This window comes from Brassica napus, chromosome C7 (assembly GCF_020379485.1).
Source record: "Brassica napus cultivar Da-Ae chromosome C7, Da-Ae, whole genome shotgun sequence".
Taxonomy (NCBI): Eukaryota; Viridiplantae; Streptophyta; class Magnoliopsida; order Brassicales; family Brassicaceae; genus Brassica; species Brassica napus.
This window is the reverse complement of record NC_063450.1, coordinates 28,657,181-28,680,946: the sequence shown is the minus strand read 5'-3', so window position 1 is coordinate 28,680,946 and position 23,766 is coordinate 28,657,181. Positions and strand designations below refer to the sequence as shown.

Below are 23,766 nucleotides of genomic sequence, written 5' to 3'. Positions count from 1 at the left end.
GATGATAAACTATACGAACCAGATACATGCATTGAAGTATTTTTTGTTCTAGAAAAAAAAAGTATTTTTTGTTCTACAAAATGCTTATATCGATGTATACCTGTTTTTTATATTTTGCAAAAAAAAAAGAAAAGAAAAGATGTATACGTGTTTTGGACCAAGTTATTTTTTTATATGTTATTTATTAGGCTGGTTGACCCTTAAAATAAGGAAGAAATAAATAAAAATTAATAATATTTTTGAGAAGTATTTAATTTCTCCAATACATCAGCAGACATTTTATGTCTTTTAGCAACGGCATTACCTACGTAGCGTGATGTACAATTTTGGCATTTTTTAACTTTTTATATTGCATTTAAAGGAAATACCCTAGAGGTTTACAACTAATCATGGCCATTTGATTATGATTATCTCTAATTCGTCATTGCTTAATCAATTTTCAACTCTTCTATGTGGACAATAAAAAAGATTTCAATTAAACTCGTGAATATTCCAAAGTAATGTTCCAGGCAGTCGCCCGACACACAAATATTTGTAAGTGATACTATTGATTTATACTATATAACAAAATGATATCTGTCAATTATTTGTTTCTGTATACGATCATCTATTTTGTTCTCTGAGATAATCTCCTATTGACGTATGTAAAATTTTCTTTTTATATTTTTTTTTGAACTGTCTGGACATTTTCTTTTTATATTTGAAATTCAGCATCTTCATTTAGTGTTAGATTTTTTTGAAAAAGTATTTTTTGGGATGCAGGAAATGACTTTAACTTAATTTTTTATCTAAAAATCACCGATCATGCTTTATATTAGTTTTTAAAACTATAGTCAAAAATTAAAGCTATAGCTAAAAAAAAAATGATCGTAAAAATCTTATTTTCTAAACTCCCATTTTTTAGCTGTAGAAAATCTTAAGACTACATCTTTTAAAACTAAATAAAAAATTTTATAGACGAAGTTCTACAATAAATTTTGTATAGTTGCAGTCCAACCAATCACCTCCAATATTGAAATATTGGCATCATAAACTTTTGAACATAACAAAGTTGGAAAAAAATTTCAATGAAGTGGAACCTCGTAAAAAATAATATATTTTCCGACAAAATACCAAAATTAAAGTATTTTTTGTCCATTAAACACACAGAAATACGGTAAAAAGGTTTGTCCGAACTATTTTTGTCCGTAAAATTGTCGATGCATCAGAAACATCGAAAAAGCTTTGCAATCAGCACTGATAATTACTAATTATAATTCACAATAATAGAAAACAACATCGAAAAGCTTTCCAACCCATTGCTATTTGCACCTCTAAATACTATAATAGAAGAAAAAATGTTTCAACCACCTCTATTTTTTTCTTTAAATAGAAATTACTATTCTTTCCTTTACATATAGAGAGACAAAAATAGCATTCCTTTATTATCGATTCATACTTTTTTATTTACAAAATAATCTTTTAATTTTTAAACTATTATAATTATAACCAAATAGTTACTTTTTAAAGAAAATATAATTTTTATAAGCTTAAAATCACACTTTTTATTTACATAATAGTTTTTATAAAGAAACTTTAGTCTAAAAAAGTAATAATTTTATGAAATTTTTGTAAAAGTTAAAAATAAATAGGGTTAATTTATCAACTTTCATACATAAAATGTATTTGTTGTAAAGTTTAAATAGAATCTATTGAGAATATTTTTTTAGAAGCAAAAATAGAAAAATACATTGAAGAAAAACATCTCTATTAAAAAAATATATATTTTAGAATTTCTCTATTTTAAAAATAAAATAGTGGAATATATCGGAAATGGTCTTAGGAATACAAACTTTTTGAGAAAGAAAAAAATGTTTATATGCCAATTAAATTATCTAGTAAATATACTCTTCGATGAAAACTATACTTTTTAATTGTAAACAATTGATTGGAAGTGAAGAACTATGAAGAGATAGAGAAGAAACGAGAGATACGAATCCAATCCAAAGAATATGAGAAAGCAGAAAAAAGTTAGAGAATATTGTGGAAAAAGCAAGCCGTCTGATCACGTTCCTTATATTATGATTAGCGCAGAAAGATGATATTCCACCGTAAGCCCTTTGTCAAAAAAAAAAGAAGATGATATTCCACCGGTAAGGTGAAAGATTTGCGAAGCACCTTCGCATTTAGCTAAGAAAATAGTGTATTTATAAAATAATAATAAAAGACAGAAAGGTAATCACTTTTATTCTAAGTGGGCTCATGTCTAAAATAATCGACGGCCTATGTTTCAGGAGAAATTTGCAGGACCACTCTCTCGTTATGTCACGTTGCAGATTCTCTCCCTTAGTTTTGTTCTTCAAACCAAACCGCACCTATCTCTTTTTCAGCTTTATTAACAAGATCTATTACCATTATTTTCTTCTCCAGTTAACCAATATCTACTAAGATTCTGTTTTTTAAAAAAATATATATCTATATGGTTAGTAGAAATTCATTTTTCCTGCCGCCAAAAACAAATCGACTGTTATGGTTATGACTCATGAACTTAACTGTAATGTGCTATATAGGTTAGGAAACATGTTTCTAAACGATAATACTTTTAGAGTAGTTACGTTTTGGACATAGTTACGTAGATTTATGTCTATCGCATTTGATATGTGCTCATTGAATCTTTCTTGTACTGTTTCGATCATAATTTGAGATTATTTTTGTCACGAGGCACATTCGTGGAGTTGCGTAAAAGATCACGAATGCATTATTGAATCGAGTTGAGTATGACTGTAAATTAAGAAAAAAAAAAGACTTCGAAAGGGAAAGGGATATCGAGGTGATGACAGTGATGATCATGTGGAATCATTATGAAACGAACGTATAATTGTTATGCAATATTTAAAATTGAGCTCTATATTTATTAATTCAGCAAATGATATAGGCATATAGCTGACTATAGTATATAAATTAAAAACAAAATTTAAAGCAATAATCAAAGGGATAGTTACTAATCCTAAACCCACCACGTATCTCCGCCGCCATTGCAGCTTTTCCTGTGTGCTTTGATCGACTTTTTTTTTAGAGTCTTATTATTAATATGTGGTCGTATTCTTTATACTTAAATTCCAAATTCCTTTCTCTGTGTATGTGTTTTCATTTGTAAGATTTCTATCTAAATAGTAAATATGAACCACCGGCATAACTTTGAAGAGCAATAATAATACTGATGTCAAGATAAAATGGTTAAAAAACTAAAACTCATAAATGATCGATCGTAAAAAAAAACAATAAACATTATGTATACAAACTCACTGAAATAAATACATAAAACAATAATTAATCGTCAGATAGTGGTTGTTAGAATTTGTTTCGTAGGTCTAAGTTAGGAGTTGAGTCTCCTACTTTAGATTTCAATTATGGATGTCACCTATAAACACATTCAAAATAAACATCGAATTTGTATAGACATCGTAAATTTAGCATGGGTTTTGGCATTGATGCCCACAATTTCGTTTAAGAAAAAGAAAGACGACACATCTATAGTTTTAGGTTATCCTAGATCTCGACCCGCTCAACCGCGTAGATGTTTGTTTCAGTTTTATATACGTAGATATCTATTTTAGACCATTAGTAGTATACATTTTTTAAAAGGTAACCTTATATTTAAATGTTTATATAACTATTTCAGATACACTAATTCAATATTTTTATAGTTTATATGTTGTAGTTAATCAATTATTTAAAACTGTCATATGTATTTGTTGTTTCTTATTATATATTTATCTTATTGTATTTGCATTTAGTTATTAAACAATTATTTTGTATTTAATTTATGCTAAATATTGTTTTTAGCAATATTTTTTATTTTTATTTATTTTAGATAATATATTATTGTATATTTAAAAATATTAACTTTATACATGTATTATATAGTTTGCTAATGTTAAATCGTTCTGTCGTCGTATTATATTTTTAACATGAATATTCACCCATCTTACCAACATATTAAATTTTGTAAATTAATATTAATAATTATGAAAATAAATTATATAAATTTATTAATTTAATATAATTTTACCATATTTAGCTCAATATAATAATTTTATTTTGATACGATTGATTATGATTATATAATAAATAAAAGAATGTGATATAATTTTATTATTTATTTTATAAAAGATATATTTTTGAAAATCTAATGACTTATTACTTAATTAGTGAAAATATTTATATATATTTTTGAATTTTTTTGTTAAAATCTTTTCAAACAGATTTATTAGATTTTTTTAAAAATATATTTTTATATTTAAAATGAAAAGATATCAAAAGATATTATGATTAAAGTAGTTTAAAGATTCTATGTGTTATTAGTTTTAATAAAATATATTTACTAAAAAAATTAAAGGATATTCTAAATTAAAAAAATCACACATGAAATAAGTCATGACTTCTATTTTAATAGAATACACATAGTTTTATAAACGATAACTGAATATATTAATGTATGATAATATTTCAAAACTAATTACGTAATTATTAAAATTATTTACATATATTTTTGAATTTTTTTGTTAAAATATTTTCAAACAGAATTGTTAGATTTTTTAAAATATATATTTTTATATTTAAAATGAAAAGATATCAAAAGATTATATATTTAAAATGAAAAAATATCAAAAGATATTATGATTTAAGTAGTTTAAAGATTTTATGTGTTATTAATTTTAATAAAATACATTTAATAAAAAAATTAAAAGATATTCTAAATTAAAAAAAGTCACACATGAAATAAGTCATGACTTCTATTTTAATATAATAGATGAGATGAAGAGCATATATAGAGTGAAGACCTTTATATTATTATAAACTCTGGTATGTAACATTTATAATTTTATAGATGTAATGAAAAGCATAATTTGATCTACCTATATATATATATATATATATAGAAATTGGTCTTGTTTTATTTAAATTCAAGTTGGGACCTAATATTAAGTATGTATCGTTGGAGTCGCAGTGCCATGTAATTGGAAGAACTATAAAATATGATAGAAGTTAGAATCGTGGGTTGTTACTTATTAGTTTTTGTTGTATCCATCCATCTCTATCTGTACTATTATTTATGAAGTGATTTTACTGATTTGTCTCACTCTCTATAATTTTAACTAATTTTTGATTATTTATCATATTCTTATTAGTTTTTAACTTAAATATTTAAATAAATTAATTTAAAGAATATAACTATTTTGAAATTCTATTTATATGAAGTGATTTTGCTGATTTGTCACATTCTCCATGATTATAGCTAATTTTTGTTTATTTTTCATATTCTTATTTGTTTTTAACTTAAATATTTAATTTATTAATTTAAATAATATATATATTTCAAAATTTCTATTTAATTTATTAATTTAAATAATATCTATATTTTTGCTGACTTATCAAATTCTCCATGATTTTAGTTAATTTTGCTTATTTGTCATATTTTTATTAGTTTTTAGCTTAAATCATTAATTTATTAATTTAAAAAATATAACTATCTCGAACTTTCTAATTGAAATTAGAATTATAAATATTTTAACTTTCACAAGTGAAGATGATTTTAGCTAATTTTTTTATTTTTCATATTCTTATTTGTTTTTAACTTAAATATTTAATTTATTAATTTAAATAATATAAATATTTCCAAATTTCTATTTAATTTATTAATTTAAATAATATTTATGATTTTGATGATTTATCATATTCTCCATAATTTTAGTTAATTTTGCTTATTTGTCATATTCTTATTAGTTTTTAGCTTAAATCATTAATTTATTAACTTAAATAATATAACTATCTCGAACTTTCTAATTGAAACTAGAATTATAAATATGTTAACTTTCACAAGTGAAGACTAATTCTTATTTTCATGTGATGTAAGAGGTTTTAAACTCCATAGTTTCATCTTTCTCATTCATTTTAAGTTGTATCGATTAAGGTTTTTGTTTCATCCTCTAGGTATAGTGTTTTTTGGTTGTTTCAATTGCTTGTGTTCTCTTCATCACTTTTATGCTGATGTGAACATTCTCTTTTCAGTGGTTCAATCATTTTGTGCAGGTCAAACAATATTATTGGTTGGAGTTGTCTGCATTAACGGCTATATGAATAACATCAAAACTTAATTCTCTCTTTACCTCTAGATCTTCTTTTGGGTTCTTGACATCTATATTTATATACTTTCGATATTTGTTTTATGTTTAGTTGGAGTTTTATGTTTTTCTTTCTTTCGTTGAGTTTGAAAGACTAGGAAGCAAATCGGTTTTGTTACATACAGTTTGGAATAATGAATTAGTTATTCTAAATTATTTAATGGTAGTTATTTCACGTGTATGTTTTATTACTGTTAAATATATAAGAAATTTTTTGTTTTGCTATTAAGTTTAGAGAGTTCACTATGTAATCATGTTATGAACATGTGTTTAATGGTTTAGTTTCTAAAACGGCTAAAGTAGATATTTTAAAAATAGATAATTAGATTTATCATTGTATAATAACTATAATAATAAAACTATCATTATCTTTTTTTTTATGAAATGTAAACTTATGAAATATTAAGATAAGTTAATGTATATATTTATCAAGTAAACCAATGAAATATTATCATTATCTCAATTCATTTTTTAAAAAAGTTTTCTTCTAAAGTTTACTTGAATTTGTGTGTTTCAATGTTTTTTTTGGTAATTTAATGCATTTTTCTGGTTTAAAAATACAAAGTGGATTAATAGAGACCAAAAGTTCACATTTTTCGTTGTAAAAAAAAAATTCACATTTTTAGTTTATTTTATTGTGAATATTTGATATATATTTATGTTCTCATGGTCTCATAGTTTTATGGTTTTGTTTTGTATTAAGAAGACGTAGACCGAGATAAAAATCAAAGAAAAATAAAATGATTAAAAATATACAGAATAAGTTATCATCATGTTTAAATCATAATACATATATTAATAATTATTAGTAAACGATTATGCCCGCAAACACGGACAAAGCACCTAGTATACTTTAAAACGGAATTAACATATGAGCCGTGATATTCTCGGAAAATATTGCAATACACGAATCATAACCGGATCATCAAACATAAAATATAGCTAGATATGCGAATTTGTAAATAAAAATACACACAGAAATGAGGAAGAATCGACAGAGTTCCAAAGAAGGAGCACTAACTACAACATTGACATTATAAAATAGAGAGAAAGAGATAGTGATAATTAAATAAAAACCCTAATCATATACTAATTAACTAGGAGAGCAAAGCTAAATCCTAACTATAAATAGACTAATGACAATACTCACTTTGTGAAAGAAGCAATCTGAAATATTTGCAAGAAGAAAAGTTTTGTTAGGCTTCCGTACGATTTTATACTAAAGCTTTTATTAGCTGATAAGTTGATTTTAAATTATGGGGAAAGGTTTTCAAGTAGTTGTGGTGAGAGATTATGATCCAAGCAGAGACTTAAAGAGAGTGGAAGAGCTTGAGAAAAGCTGTGAAGTCGGGTCTTTATTAGTTGATCTCATGGGTGACCCGCTTGCTCGGATCCGACAATCTCCTTCTTTCTACATGCTGGTACGTTTACGCAATATATACACGTTAACGTTCAATGGTTTGATTTGCTCTTTTTCATTATTTTTTTCTCGTTTTAATTTGGGCAATGCATGTGACAGGTGGCTGAGATCGATACTGAGATAGTTGGGATGATCAGAGGAACGATCAAGACAGTGACACGCGGTGGAAATGCATTACACGATGGCAATTCACCGGTAATAAGCACCACCAAACTCGCCTTCGTCTCCGGCCTCCGAGTCTCTCCGTACTACAGGTTCGAGTTCATTTATAGTGTTTTCTTTAATTATTCATTTTATTATAACCAATGCCTTAATTACACATTTGTTACAATCATTTCTTCATAAACAAAACCATATGATGCTTACTAGTTAAATTAATATATTTTGATGATACATAACGCCTAACGGAAAAGGAAGTTCAGATTATTTGTTGATATTTTAAAAATACTGACAAGTAATTAAATTTAAATATTATAGGAGGATGGGAATTGGATTGAAATTGGTCCAAAGGCTCGAAGATTGGTTTCGACTAAACGACGCCGCTTACGCATACGTGCAAACGGAAAACGACAACGCAGCTTCGGTCAAACTCTTCACCGAGAAAAGCGGTTATTCCAAGTACCGAACACCTACTTTCCTGGTCAACCCTGTCTTTAACCACCGAGTCACAGTCTCACGCCGAGTCAAAATCATCAAAGTCGATCCCTCCGACGCCGAGTCAATCTACCGCAACCGGTTCTCCTCCACCGAGTTTTTCCCTTCGGACATCAACTCAATCCTCACCAACAAACTCTCTTTAGGCACTTTCCTGGCCGTGCCACGTGGCAGTGACTACGTTTCCGGGTCTCTACCCGGGTCATGGGCAGTTATAAGTATCTGGAACAGCAAAGAAGTGTACAAGCTTCAAGTTCAAGGGACTTCTCGTCTCAAACGCACATTAGCGAAGACGACGCGCGTTTTAGACGGCGCGTTACCGTTTCTGAAGATCCCGTCGTTTCCTAATCTTTTCAAGCCATTCGCCATGCATTTCTTGTATGGTATCGGCGGAGAAGGGCCACAGGCCGCGGAGATGGTGGAGGCGCTTTGTTCACACGCTCATAACATAGCTAAAAAGAGTGGCTGCGCCGTTGTGGCTGCTGAAGTGGGGAGCTGTGAGCCACTCAGAGCTGGTATCCCTCACTGGAAGGCTCTCTCGCCGGAGGATTTGTGGTGCTTGAAACGTCTCCGAGATGATGATGACGGTGTAGACTGGACTAAGTCAACGCCTGGATTGTCCGTTTTCGTTGACCCTAGAGATTTATAATGATTTGTTTATGATATCATTAGAGGAATCTAAACACTAAACACAAGAATTGAAATTACAAAATCCGAGACTAAGTCTTTAGTGTTATATATACTCGATTACTCTCCTTACGCTTTTAGTTTTATCTGTAATTTCATACTCGATCAAGTGTAAATAAACTGGTTTACAAACACAAGCTAGTAAAACATGCACTATGTACCAATGTTTTTAATGTTACTTGAATCATACTATCGGTTATTATCTATGTATTAATGGATTATTGTTCACAGAACAGTCAAATGTTCTAGGTATGACTATGAGACTGTATGATCATGCTTAGATTAGTTAGCTGATAATGAGTGATTTCACTGACTAAGTCACGTATATAGAGCAAATTGTAATTTTATATCTGTTTTTCATTCAAAAAATCAGTTGTGAAAGCTAGATAATCGATCATATTTGAATAATCTCAAGTTGTAAAATGTAATTTCATATTCCCGTAGGAAAGGAAGTCAAAACCAAAGTCTACGGTTTTTGGTTACGTAGATCGAACACTATTTTAAAGGAAAAGGTTGATGAATCCAAAATCAATAGATAATAAAAAGCAAATAAATTAACAAAATGGAACAAACGTAAACTTTTGAAAGTATATAATATAAACTGGATGACGTAGAACAAAGAAGCTCATAGAAGACTAACCACCTTTTCTTTATAGTTTTCTTCTGGTCAAATTTGGCAGGCTAAAAGGCTTTTCATTATATAAAATAGATGATTATCTTGCAAATTGCTAGTATTTAATTAACAAAGAAAGAACAGGTTCTGTTCAATAGATACGAAGTCTTTCTACGTTTGAATGTTAAGATTTATACCAAATTAAAAACATACTACCCACTAGTCCTCTAAAGAGATTAGAAAAAGTTGGTAGACCACTTGTGACAATTACAACACATGCGTGTAACAACTAAGCTAAAATTCAAAGAAAGATCGAGAAGCAATCGAGTCGGGAACAAGATGAAACGTTCTGCATGGTGCGATCGATAGTAGTTTCAGTAGAAATAGTTGACTTGGAGACCAAAGAGAATATTCTGCCATTGTAATATGCAGCTTGAAGAAGCAGTGGACATTCAGAGAGGAGACGGTCCATCCGCAAAACTATATTTTCGTGTAAAATGTAAATTTTTATGTTTTTGAGTCCTGCAAGTATGATTTTGCGGACAAGCCGATTTGAACGTAGCAGAGTACACAGTTTGGTGGAACCTACATACCCCAACTTCTGAATCAGTTTCGGGTTGGTAGTCTTCCAATCATTGCAATTTGCAAACCAACAGATGAATAAAAACAGAGGAATCGTCTCTTTAATCCACACTGGTCTATGTCTTAGAATTTTGATATCAAACGAAACATTAGAGTTCGGATTTTACATTCTAACAAACATTAGTTTTCCTTCTACGTCCATGTTTTACCATTTGATTCTAGAGAAGATAACTAAGGAAACATTAGAATTTAGGTTTCACAAAATTGTAACGGTTACATAAACCAAAAAGTTAGGGCTATGCGTATTATCACCAAAAAAAAAACTTATATGATAGCCCAAGTTTGATCTAAAAGCAAGTTAGCTTAAACTATTGCCCTAATCAAGAAAGAAACAATAACCCGAAAATAGTCTAAAGTCAAGAGGGTGATCTTCTCCGGCGGGTGGACGGTGTCGATTTATCATCGACGGTGGTGGTGGCTGAGCCAGGACTTTCACTAGTATCCGAGCGACTAACATCTCCGACCCCATCTCTGTCTTTACCAGCCCAAAGCTTCGAGAAAATCCGTGACATCACAACTCCTTTAGCCTTGGTCTTCTCAGAACTACTCGTCTTGTCTCTCGTCGTCTCCTCCGTGGCTGTTACTGAGTCACACTCTTCTTCTTCCGTCGTCTTCCTCGAGCTCCCGTGAGAGGTGCTCGGTGGAAGCAAAGGTTTAGCGGTGGGGCGAACCTGCTCGAAGAAGAGTATCTGCACAACGACACGTAAAGGTAACCGCTCGTTTTGCACGGCGTGAGCACATGCCTCCTGTGATAGTTTCCGGCAGTCCATTAATCGACATATCGATTTCTTCTCACTCTTTGATATTCCTGGATGTTGCTGTAAAACCATATACAAGTAGATACATAATGAGTTTCAATTTACATAATACTTTATTAGAGCATTCCAATTTATATTTCTCTAAAATATTTTTTTATTTATTATAGAACTGATTTGCTAATGTATGTTTTTATAATAGAGTTTTTTTTTTTTTTTTTTTTTTTTATGAAAAATATAGAAAATTACTATTTTGTCTCTATATTTAGAGATGGAAATAGCTTTTTTTTTTTTTTTTTTTTTACATTTTCCCCTAAAAATAGAAGTATATTATATAGGCATATATTAGAAAAAATCCACCTATATAATAGAGTTTTATTTTATTTTAGATAAAAATATAGGAATGAACATTTAGGAAGATCAGAAGTTACCTTCAAGAACATGTCAATGGCACGATAAACTCCATCGTGTGATGATCTTGGGAAACAAGAAACCTTCTCTGCTATTGCAATGAACTTTGAAGTAGAGAAATTTGGTTCGATTCTCGAGATCTCAGCTAAGTATCCATCCATTAGCTTGGCGACAATTGATTTCGAGCTGTCTGAAACAGACATGTCTGAACAAACAAGCTCATCTCTTTTCTTTGTTTGTGTAATAAACTCATCGATTAAAGTCTCAACAATGTCAATGTTATAGACCGTTTCACATCCTTCTGAAGAAGCTCTGATCAAGAGATCATCCACACTTGCTTCCTCTAGCTTCTCTCCTATTCTCCTACTTAACTTTCTCCTCACGTCTTCCAGAGAAACCGATGATTTCAACAGCTTGATCAAGAACCCACAAGAAACACTCTGTTTCTCACTAGGCAACAACGAGACCAATGTCTCCAACAAACACCTCTGTTCGTCCACATCATCATCATCATCTATTTGTATTCTCTTGGCAGCATATACCTCAAGAGCTTCTCCTATAACCTCAGGCGAAACACCGCCTTTCCTTCTGATCGTAGAAACAACTCTTTTGTATAAATCAATGCTAAGCTCGGCGAGATCCTCCACCCACCAATCTCTAGCCACACCATTGTCGTTGCTAACTTTTCTTCTGTTATACGTATAAGACCAATCTACTCTCGCTGGTTCCGCTGCAGCCTTCGAAGCGATTGATTCCAAACATCTCTCATCGATCTTCTTCACATCTTCGGACCACGGATGTAACGTTCTTGTCGTCTGGAGAACAGTGATGGAGTCTTTCCAGCTTCTCAAAACACTCGAGCTCAAGAAAAACTCGATCTTGTAAACAAGATTGCCGCTCTCGGTAGATTCATACATCTCGAGATACTCAGCAGCGCAACGAGCAGCTACGACATTGTAAGCGCTGAGTGTTACGGTCATACCGTAACAGAACTTGGCGCACATCTCAAACGCTGGAGGGCCTCCTGGAATATCGGGTATGTTTATCTCAGCAGCGTCTGATTGTTCGTCGACCGTTGCAGCTATCAGTTTCTGAAGACGAGCGCTTTTTGAGAGCAGAGGAAACTGTTTTTTTTTTTTGGTTAAATGATAAAACAAACCAAACAAGTTTTCATTATAGAATAGTAGTAACAGCAGCTAAAACGACACAACAATGGTTTGGTTTCTTGATTGTACCTTGTGAAGATAGAATTTCACATCTACAACGTTGACAACTACATCGGTTGCTAAATCAGATGCTACATACCTGGTAAGCAGCTAGAAAAAGTTAAGATTCAATAAGCAATGAAAAATAGACATTTTTGAATACCTTATGCAATCTTCATCAGACTGAAATGAATCCGGTTTGGTTCCAAGTTTCATAAACTTCATTTCTCCTTTTTAAAAAAAAACAAGAAAGAGGTTTCTGAAGATTGGTCTGCTCTCTTCTTCTCGCAAATCAAATCTGATTGTAGTCACCACGAGAGCATTAAGACTTCAAAAAAAAAATGTCTTAGATTCTTATTGGATGCAAAAAGTATAAACAAGCATAGTGTTGTTGAAGCATAAGCTGTGAAACTGTATAAAACAGAGCCTTAAGACATGCACTGAATGAGAAGATACCTAGTTTGCTTCTTAAGTTGGTAACTTTCAAGTGATTAAAGGGAAACATGAAAGAGCAAAACACCCCCCCCCCCCCCCCCCCCCCCCCCCCAAAAAAAATAAAATAAAAGGAGGATATGCTCCACTTGCTTATAAATCTGACACGTTGCATCTATTTTATTAAAAGAGAACTACAAATTTAGACTAACCTTTAAACTTAAAGAATATTTACAACTCAATGCCACTGAAAATTAAATAAACCGATATTTAATTAATGTTTATCTTTTCCATATATTAAATAATTTCCAAAATAATAACAACTAAAAATTACATAAACAAATAATCTATTTTATTAAAAGAGAAGTACAAATTTAGACTAACCCTTAAACTTGAAAAATATTTTTACAACTCAATACCACTGAAAATTAAATAAACCTATATTTAAGTAATGTTTATCTTTTCCATATATTAAATAATTTCCAAAAATAATAACAACTAAAGATTACATAAACAAATAATCTGCATATAATATAACTTTCCACCAAATCATCTCATTTAAAATATCGACACAAAAACATAGTTTATATTATGAAGTGCATCCTTAGCTTATTTAACCTGCACCAACATCAAAGTTATTTAAACTTTATTAGTAATTCAACTCATAGAAAAAGATTAACTAACAACCATTGTTCATGACGTCAAAAAAAAAAACAACCATTGTTCATAACAATAGAACAATTTTAATTCAAACTTAATTATCCAGAACAACAGCAAATTGTTCTTTTGAGGAAATTAACGCTAGAAGACTTATAGAATCCAAGTTCGTGTTTCTCCAAAGATCAGATCATATGTAGAATTGATTAGTAATAATTATTATAACCATAAAGTCAACTTTTTGTCTATAAAATCTTACCTTTCCTATTTTGTTGGTTTCACCATAACACACAATAAACAGAATATTCTCGATATCAGCCCATATGTTTTTATGAATTAACTCATTTCTTTTGTAATAATCATTTTTCTTATTTTCAAATTTTAATTATAAATTTCACTTGCTAAGTTTTTTTTAAAAAATAATGACTAATATAGAAATTATGTTACACTTAATATCACGTAGCGTTTACTTAAAAAAAAACATACATAGTTGTTCGTATGACATTATTTTATCGAGTAAATTTTATTATACAATTGACAGTTACACATGAATAATCGTATTAGTCATTTATATATATTACTAATTAGTCAAAATTTGTATTATAATTTTTATATATAGTATATCATGGTTGTAACAACATATAATTACTTCACGAAAAAGCTCTAGTTTTTCTTTATTATCAAAGTCTCTGTTCTGTTTTCCTACCGAATCTTTTATCAGGTTCAGAAAGCATCAAAGGAAGAAGAAACAAAACCCTGGGAAAAAGTGCGAATAACCAGACTAAGAATAACGCAGTGTTCTTGGTTTGTGTCGAGAAACAAAAGCATTAAATAGATTTTTTATATAAAAAAACAATGGAGATCGATGCATGGAGAGTTGCAGAAGTAAAAAAGCAAAGATTATGTTTTTTTTTTCGCTAAAATCTAAAATAAAAGAAAGATTATGTTATGGTGGCGAGTTCGTAAAACCAATTATCCAAAACCTATGATTTATCTGATTAGAAAAATCAGATGGACCCAATAATAGAACATATTTTTCTTTATTATCAAAGTGTCTGTTCTATTTTCCTACCGAATCTTTTATCAGGTTCAGAAAGCATCAAAGGAAGAAGAAACAAAACCCTGGGAAAAAAGTGCGAATAATCAGACTAAGAATAACGCAGGTTACTCGTTTAAAAATTAAACCAAAAAAAAAGAATAACGCAGTGTTCTTTGTTTGTGTCGAGAAACAAAAGCATTAAATAGATTTTTTATATAAAAAAACAATGGAGATCGATGCATGGAGAGTTGCAGAAGTAAAAAAGCAAAGATTAGGTTTTTTTTTTTGCTAAAATCTAAAATAAAAGAAAGATTATGCTATGGTGGTGAGTTCGTAAAACCAATTATCCAAAACCTATGATTTATCTGATTAGAAAAATCAGATGGACCCAATAATAGAACATATAAACTAAATTCAGATACTGAAACATGTGGTTCAAATTTCAAATCTACAGAATTACGAACTTAAACATGTGTAGATATCAGCAGAAGTCTCGTCTCAAGCCCTAGATTTTGAGGTTTTTATTTCTATTTAGGAACAAAATTTTCAAATAAATGAATAGCAGTATTTGATCCAAAAAAAAATGAATAGCAGTAAACGAAAACTCATACCTTGGCTTTGGTGGAGAGAAAAAAAACAAAGACAGTGGAAAACAAGTGTAAGCTAAATTGCTGCTTGTTTATAGACAGAGAACTCGACTCCACGGAGAAAATCAGACAAAAAACAAAACAACAATCCAACAAAAGAAGTAAAAAAAACAGAGAGAATCAAAAGAAGATGAGCTGTTTTCTTATTTCTTCTTACTTACTGCAAATCTGAAACCTTCAGAATGTCCTGTCCCCAATGTCCCACTCTCTGAATCAGCACCACCGTCTCCACTACTCAGCCTTTAAAAGAAAAAAATATTTTTAAATTTGATATTTTTTTAAAAAGAAAGGGTTTTGTGTATAGTTTACCCAGGATTTGTCTCATTGTTTTCAATCGAACTCAGTGATGTGTTGTTACCTTCTTCTTATCTCTAGTGGCTAAAAACTCGAATCAGTGGTTTAACTTTAAAAGCGTTTAGTAGTAGGAAGTAGCTATGATTTTTAATGTGTGTAGTTATTATAAACTCTTTTTTTTTTTTTTGAATGAATGCTAAATTTATTCATCAAAAAAACACTTCTTACATCAAATGTATACCTTTAAATTTGAGATAGACCTTCTAAAACCTCCAACCTTAGAATTTTTTTTAAAATTCTAGTACTAAACCAAATCTGCAAACCACTTTTCCACCCTTTTACTTTTTTGGACCTCATAATGCTCAGCTTGTTTCTTATACTTTTGTCCACCATTTTTATAATAGCTGCAATAGGAGTAGACTTCTCTTCATGTTTGATCCTATTTCTCTCCCTCCACAAAGTATGCACAACAATTTACAAAGCATAGCACAGACAAAACCTCTTCTTCCTTTCCATTCCCTCATCCGATATGATGTCAAAAATGCTCGACCAAACATTTGTGTAATCACCAGCCAGAATCCCCTTAGTTGACTAGAGAAGGAACATTCAAAAAATAAATGGTTCCTAGATTCCAAATCCCTTTTACAAAGCACACAAGTTGTGTCCGCACCAGGATCCCACTGAACGATTCTGTCCATTGTTGAGAGTCTGTTCCGAGCAGCCAGTCATAAAACAAACGCATACTTAGGAGTCGCCTTTGAGAACCAAATACTCCTAGCCCAACTACACCTCTCCTTTTGCGAACGAAGCAACATCCAAGTAGCATGTGTTGAGAATTTTTGTCTATACCCCGACCCATCCTTCCACATATTTACATCCTCATTCTCCACTCGTAGCTTCCTCCGAACAGTCTCCATTTCTGCCTCAATTTCCCTAAGAGCCAAAGAACGATAACTTCTCCTCCTTTTATCTCTCATAATAGCTTCTGCTACTGTGGCTTCACGTTTAATGCCCATATCTACTATACCTCTTTCCCCCAACAGTGTAATTAGAACTCCCTTCTCAGACCAATGATCAAACCAGAAAGAAGTATTTCTTCCATTCCCCAAGTCTTTTTTATGAAAACTCCTTGCAACACCTCTCATTTTGATCATCTTTCTCCACATCCAAGACCCCATATGCGTATCCTCCTTGATCTCCCAAAAATTCTTTTGCTTTAATAGGTTACTCCTTATCCATTTCCCCAGAGAGATGATCCCGTGAGTAGCCTCCAAATGATTTTTAAAACATTTACTCTATTCACCACTTTAAGATCTCTTATGCCCAGACCTCCCTCCTCTTTTTCCCAACAAACCGTTGACCAAGCCACTTTAGCACCGGTAGACTTCAGTTCTGGACCCGACCACAAAAATGCTCCACAGATTCGCTCAATATCCCGAATACATTTACTAGGAAGTAGATAGACTGAAGCCCAAAAATTTACCAAACTCATTATCACAGCTTTGATCAACTGCAAACGCCCGACATAAGAGAGAAACCTACTCGTCCATGTGCTAATCCGACATCTAATCTTCTCCACCAAAGGAAAGTAATCTTGCTGTCGCATAGCTTTGGTCGTCAAAGGCAGTCCCAGATAACGGACTGGGAGCTCACCCTTCGCAAAAGGAAAATTTGATAATATTCTACTCTCTTCCCCTTCAGAGACCCCAGAAAGATACAACGTAGACTTCTCAATGCTAATCTTCAAACCCGAAGTTATTATAAACTCATTCACGCTAACTCTGACAAGTAAAACTCTGCCCTGCTTCCTTTTATCAATATCCGATATCTGACTCACAAATAATGTTTTTTTTTTCTGAACTGATACAAATAATGTTTCAACCGAATATATTTCTTAAATATTTTCTCTGCACTCACTTAGACCATTATTAACTACATTCTCTTAACTGAGGTTCTTATCTTCGGCTAAGAGACATTTTTTAGTTTTTTATATTTTAACTAAGGAAAACTAAGAACCGTTTTTTAAATAAGAGATATAATGCCCGGTTCCTAAGAAAAAAAAGCAGAAAAATAAATGAAAAAAGAAAAGAAACAGAAGAGCCGGTGTTTAAATGAGGGTTTTTGGATTCGGTAAGGACCCCTAACGTGGCACACTCCTACTCGACCGATCCTGAAATGTCTCTCTCTCTCTCCTTCGTCTCGTTTCTCTTCCGTATTCCGTAGCTCCGTAGCTCTTTCCCGTGATTCATCCTCTGTCGCCGCCGCACAGGATCCGTTTAAGCTCATATTAGGTTTCTTCCTTCTCTCTGTTTTTTTTCCTCTCTTTCACGTTTTTCGTTTCTTAATTGACTTTTTTTTGCTGTTGAGTTCTCTGTAATGTCATCTTGGTTTCTGGGTTTTACCATCCTGAATTAAAAGCTTTGATCTTTTTAAAGTTTCTATTATCTGTGACCTGTTGTTTAGTGTCGGTTTTACTTCATAATTTTGTGGGTTTCAATCTGTGAATGCTTTGAAATGTTGAAGTCAAAATCATTGTTTTAGGCAAGATTATCAATCAAAGCTTGAAACTTGTGATGAGTTTTGTAACTTTTTGTTTTTTTTTGTTGGGTGTTGACAATTCTGATCATGTGAAATTTTGGCAATGCTCACAGGCTCACTTAATTTTGGATCATGGAAAGGTGCAATCTCATCAGCAGAATCGTTAGCACCAGGACCTTCAGCTGATCCATCTGATTACCTCGTCCTGGCAGCTCACAGAACCAAGAGACCTGATTCTCACGGCCTTTAAGCCTTACATTGGAGGCTGGAATATCACCAACAATATATTGGGCAGTAAGTCTCCTCCTGTTCTTGTTTTATTCAAGTTCTAGGATATGTAGTAATGTTCTTGCAGTATGTTGGATTCACAGGTGCTCCTGGTTTCATCCCAGCTGCTGTCTGGATCTTGTCTTTTGGCTCTCTTCTTGTTGTACCACTGCTTCAAATGGAGAGTACGCGAGAAAGCCAAGGGATCATCATACAATTCAAGAAGAGTCGGCCTCATTTTACTGATAGTCTTTACCTCTGCTACTGCGTAATAATCTCCAACCTTCCCATTAGGATTCATTCTCTTGTTGTTGTTGTTGTCGTTGTTGTTCCTGAGATTGAATTGGCATCTTATTTAAAAAAAAAAATCAATTTTTAAAAACTTCAAAAAGGTTCTTCCATTGGACCATGACAAATTTAATTACCTTAGCAAAAGTTTTAAACTTCACAAACTACAAAATTAACTATTAAACTAATCATTAGAACCCCTAATGAGTTCTAACCATTAGATTTGCTCTAAGAACACCATTATCCTAGAGTCCCTAAATGGGTGTCTTATTTTTTTTAATACCTTTTAATTGTAAAAATGAATTAAGAGACTGGATTAAGATACCCAAAAATTTATTTGTTCCATTGCAAGTCTCTTATTTAAAGGTTCTTAAAAAAAAAAAATTTAATTAAACACTAATTTTTTTTATTTTTCTTATTAAACTTATTTTTTTTTCTTAAAACATAGTACAAGATAACGTTTTAAATATTGTTTTGTGATTAAATAGAACTTGTGCAATGATTGTGAGAAGGAGAGAAGAAGGAACTTGTTTGATGAGTGAATGACTTTGTCTATAAAATGACCAAGCCGAATAAACACATATATAGAGAACTAACACAACAACAATACAAAACATGTGAATCAACTATTGAATGAAAGTTGCAAATGTATGGTCCATATATATCTCACAAGCAGAACTATCGTCTCTTCTTTATGAACTAACTAAAGTAAAACCAAGATTATGGATTCACTTCAGCCGATTGTATGAGATCAGTTCTCTTACTCCTCATTGTCTAGTTCTACTTCTTGATTCAATAAAAGTGATTCGTCTAGTTTACTACCACTGCCTTAAAATCCAAAAAAAAGCATACTGCCTCTGCAAAGGTTTTATTGAAGGCAGATATCATATATTTCTGCGATGTGAGGTCAGCGATAAACTCTGGTTGGACTGCTTTCACAACTTGGGTGGGCTATAAACTTCTAACACAGGCCACTCCATTTTTTATTTTTTTTGCCATGGAGCTTCTCTCGTGTCCTTGATTAGACCTTTTGTAAAACACAATCTGCTCATTCAAGTAGTGAGACTCAAATTCTTAGTAAAAAAAATTAAAAATCTTCAAGGCATAACAACTAATGATACATGCCATGTATTGAGATGGAGAGTAACGACAAACAAATAGAGACACAATCAATCATTGTACGTTTCCTATTAGACAGCCTCTCAATATGAAGAAAGAACCAAACTTAAAACCACAAAGGCACAAACACAGACAGACACAACCAATCATTGTAAAACCGGTAACGAAACTGGTTTTACCAATCATTGTAAAACCAGTAACGAAACAGACATGAACCAAACTTAAAACCAGTAACGAAACAGACATGAAGTAACATCGACTTAATGCCATAACATGGGGTTAACAAATCGTGGTTGAAGTTAGAAAAGTATGAACCTTTATCGAACTTTTTTCCATCAGGGTCTTGCTGATCAGGGAAGGCAGTAACACACCTCGTCTGGTACTTCAGTGGTGACACGATTCTTTTGAACTCCGTCTGCAGTTTACCAAATTAATAAAAAAGTTCAATGAACAAGAGAAGAAAACCAAAAGCAACAACTACGGATTCTTGAATAGGTAAACCTTACCATCCATATCACATAATATATAAGAGAACTTGGGTCTGTAGAATCTTAGGCCGTCCCCTTTATTCCTGTCTTTTAACACTAGTCTTAGCACAAACAAGCAAAACAATAACCAAGAACAAATGTAAATGGAGGAAAACTACCATCTGCTTTCTCCGGCTGAGGCTTAGCAGCAACTCCTCTTCCTCCTCCATTTCTTTCTCAGCCTCGTCCCTGATCTCATGATCAAACCCCAGTAGACCATACCACATGCAAAATGAACAAGACTTTAATTTTTCTTTTCTTCAAAACAGAATGTAATGAAAACGAAGTGTATGAACATGCTGATCAATTTAGTTCAACACCCGAAATGACGAGCGAATGCAACAATGGCTTTCCTATCCTTCCATAAATCAGAGATCGGAATCTCGTTTCCTCTGGAATCTTCCTCGCTTCCGCACTCATCATCTTCGTTATTGCTTTTTCGAGCTTTCTCTTCTTCCCGCATAGCTCCGATCAGTCTTCTCCAGCTCCGATTACCTTCAAATTGACCTAATCGAAGCTCCGATTGATCATTCATGGGGAAACGAAAGTGTAACTCGAAGTATCGCACCTCCACTCCATCTCAAGCCGAGGATGATCTCTCTCCTCCTCGCGACAATCATTGCAACGCTGATCTCTCTCACGAAGGCTCTGGATCTTCGAATCGCGCTGCTGTTCATCGTCCTCTCAATCTAGCTCCGTCTTGATCTCGTCCTTTTGAGGTATCAGATTCTTCCGATAATCTTCATAGTCCGTATCACTTGCTGAACTCAGATCATCCTGGTTTAGTTCTCGGATCGGAATCTCTAGACGGATCGAACTATGGAACTTGGATTGTTACGATGACTACTAGTCTAGAAGCTAAGAACAAACTAGGATTTGTTGATGGATAGATCCCTAAACCGGAACTGTCAGAGATCCGTACTACAAGATTTGGTGTAGAATCAATAGTATGCTGAAATCTTGGTTGCTCAACAGCGTTACTAAGAAGATTTACACTAGTATCTTGTACTTCTCTGTGGCTGCTGATATGTGGAAAGACCTTCACACTCACTTTCACAAGTCCAACCTTCCTAGATTGTACAAGCTTCATCATCAACTCCTCTCTTTGCGTCAAGGCACTATGGACTTATCCTCTTATCATACTCAGACGCAAACATATTGGGAAGAATTTTCCAGTATTCAAGCTCCTGCGACTACAGTTGAAGAGTTATTGGCTCAAAGGGAAACAAATCGAGTTATTGACTTCCTTATGGGGCTTAATGAAAGCTATGATCATGTTAGAAGTCAGATTCCCATGAAGAAAACCTTGCTATCTCTCTCTGAAGTCTACAACATACTGGACAATGAAGATTCTCAACGATCTGCTCCCATTCCTCCTTCGAGTGGTGTTGAATTGTCAGCATTTCAAGTCTCAGGCAATCAAGGAAACTCTCAATATCAGAAAGGTAGACCCGTTTGTACCCATTGTGGCGCATTTGGGCACGTTGTGGATCGTTGCTATAAGAAACACGGCTTTCCTCCTGGTTTTAAACCAAAGTCCAAGTTTCAGAAGCCACTCAACGGTCAGCAGAATGCATCTGCGAACATGGTTGCTATTCCTGATAACTCTGAGATGATTTCTCAGCCTCAGCAGTCTGCAGCTCCTGATGAATGCTACTTCTCCTGTTGCTCTCACTCCTGATCAAATGCAACAGTTCATTGCCTTCTTCAGCACTCAGCTTCACAATCACAGCATTACTCCACACACCCCTTCACAAGAGGGTTTCGTTGCTTCCACTTCAGCCGTATCATCAACTCCAAAAGAGTCTGGTACATTCCTTTCCCTTTATCAACCTACTCCTTTTTGCATGTCTTTTGTGCTTGCCTCTGGAGATGCTCCCGTTCCTGATGACTCTTGGATAATCGATTCAGGCGCAACTCATCATGTTTCACATTCATCCTCTCTTTTTTCCCAACTAACTCCTCTTTCTGACACTTTTGTCACTCTTCCTTCTGGAAGATCAGAGAGCATTGTTGGTATAGGTTCTGTTTGTTTGAGTGATAATGTGATTCTAAAGAATGTGTTGTTCGTTCCTGCATTTCGTTTCAATCTATTGAGTGTTAGTTCTTTTACCTCTGAAGTTGACTCAATGATTAGTTTTACTTCTACTTCATGCTTCATACAGGATCTTACACGGGAATTGATGATTGGCAAGGGTAGACGCATCTCAAATCTATGTCTTGGAGTCTGGTTCTTTAATTTCTGCTCATGCTTTCTCATGTAATAATAAGATAGCTTGTTCTGTCACTGCTGATATTGAAACTTGGCATGCTCGTCTAGGTCATCATGCGTTTCCTAAAGTTGATTCATTGTCTAGTCTTTTACATTTGAAAACCACAAAATCTAAAGAAAATCATCATTGTCATGTTTGTCATTTAGCTAAACAAAAACGCTTAATGTTTCCTATTTCTAATACAACCAGTGTTGCTCCATTTGATCTATTGCATATTGATGTTTGGGGTCCATTCTCTGTTCCCACATCTGAAGGTTTTAGATATTTTTTAACAATTGTTGATGATTGCAGTCGAGCAACTTGGGTCTATCTCATGAAATTGAAATCTGATGTCTTGTTTGTGTTTCCAAATTTCTTAACCATGATTGAAAATCAATATTCTACTAGAGTCAAGTCGGTTAGGTCTGACAATGCTCCTGAGCTTTCTTTCACTGATCTCTACAAACAAAAGGGTATTGTTTCTTTCCATTCTTGCCCAGAAACACCTGAACAAAACTCAGTTGTAGAGAGAAAACACCAGCACATTCTCAATGTAGCTAGAGCTTTAATGTTTCAATCTCATATTCCTCTTTCTTTTTGGGGAGATTGCATTCTCACTGCAGTCTTTCTCATAAATCGTCTTCCTTATCCTAATCTTGACCATAAATCTCCTTACCAAATCCTTACTTCCAAAATTCATGCTTATGATCAATTAAAGACCTTTGACTGTCTTTGCTATAAGAGTACCTCTCCTAAATCTCGTACCAAATTTGATCCTCGTGCCAAAGGTTGCATCTTTATTGGTTATCCATCGGGTTTCAAAGGTTACAAACTTCTTGATCTCGAATCTAACAGCATTTCCATTTCAAGACATGTTCTGTTTCATGAAACTATCTTTCCTTTTGCTGATTCTTCTCTTTCCGACACAACAAAAGCTTTCTTTAAAAGTCCGGATAAACCTGATGTTGATTTACCTTTTGTAACAATATCATCTGATGAACCATCAATGTCATCTTCTGATTTTAACATGCGTTTAGCAGTTACATCTTCCCGTACCCGTAGAGCACCTATCTACTTACAAGACTATCACTGCAACTTCACTTCTCTTTATCCTCTCTCTCATTACCTCACTTACAACAAATTCTCTTCACTTCA

The 23,766-nt window shown here is 32.8% G+C and overlaps 3 protein-coding genes and 1 long non-coding RNA gene across 8 annotated transcripts; 3 read left to right on the top strand and 1 right to left on the bottom strand.

Annotated features, from left to right (window-relative positions):
• Positions 1–5,913: 5,913 nt before the first annotated feature.
• LOC106395562 (probable N-acetyltransferase HLS1) lies at positions 5,914–9,415 on the top strand. The gene is made up of 3 exons (XM_013835980.3): positions 5,914–7,585; positions 7,684–7,838; positions 8,062–9,415. Exons 1-3 carry the CDS (start codon positions 7,421–7,423, stop codon positions 8,885–8,887), a joined length of 1,146 nt encoding a protein of 381 aa, XP_013691434.1. The 5' UTR covers positions 5,914–7,420; the 3' UTR covers positions 8,888–9,415.
• Positions 9,416–10,352: 937 nt separating this feature from the next.
• On the bottom strand, positions 10,353–15,754 carry LOC106391580 (BTB/POZ domain-containing protein NPY3). 5 transcript variants are annotated; one of them, XM_013832263.3, is made up of 6 exons: positions 15,636–15,754; positions 15,291–15,566; positions 12,715–12,879; positions 12,582–12,651; positions 11,367–12,470; positions 10,353–10,998 (listed from the first exon to the last, which is right to left on the bottom strand). In XM_013832263.3, the coding sequence occupies exons 3-6, from the start codon at positions 12,774–12,776 to the stop codon at positions 10,537–10,539; spliced, it is 1,698 nt and encodes a 565-aa protein (XP_013687717.1). In that variant the 5' UTR covers positions 12,777–12,879; positions 15,291–15,566; positions 15,636–15,754; the 3' UTR covers positions 10,353–10,536. The 5 variants fall into 5 exon arrangements, with proteins under 5 accessions (XP_013687717.1, XP_022563089.1, XP_013687716.1 ...); XM_022707368.2 differs by having other exon boundaries at positions 12,715–12,849; XM_013832262.3 differs by having other exon boundaries at positions 15,488–15,566; positions 15,636–15,752.
• A 1,978-nt stretch (positions 15,755–17,732) lies between these two features.
• On the top strand, positions 17,733–18,816 carry LOC106394731. The gene is made up of 3 exons (XR_001278984.3): positions 17,733–17,911; positions 18,272–18,452; positions 18,514–18,816. It is a non-coding gene; the product is annotated as an uncharacterized LOC106394731 (long non-coding RNA).
• Positions 18,817–21,308: 2,492 nt separating this feature from the next.
• Positions 21,309–22,040, top strand: LOC125590535. Its single transcript, XM_048764134.1, has one exon. It carries the CDS (start codon positions 21,309–21,311, stop codon positions 22,038–22,040), a length of 732 nt encoding a protein of 243 aa, XP_048620091.1.
• The last annotated feature ends 1,726 nt before the right edge of the window (positions 22,041–23,766 follow it).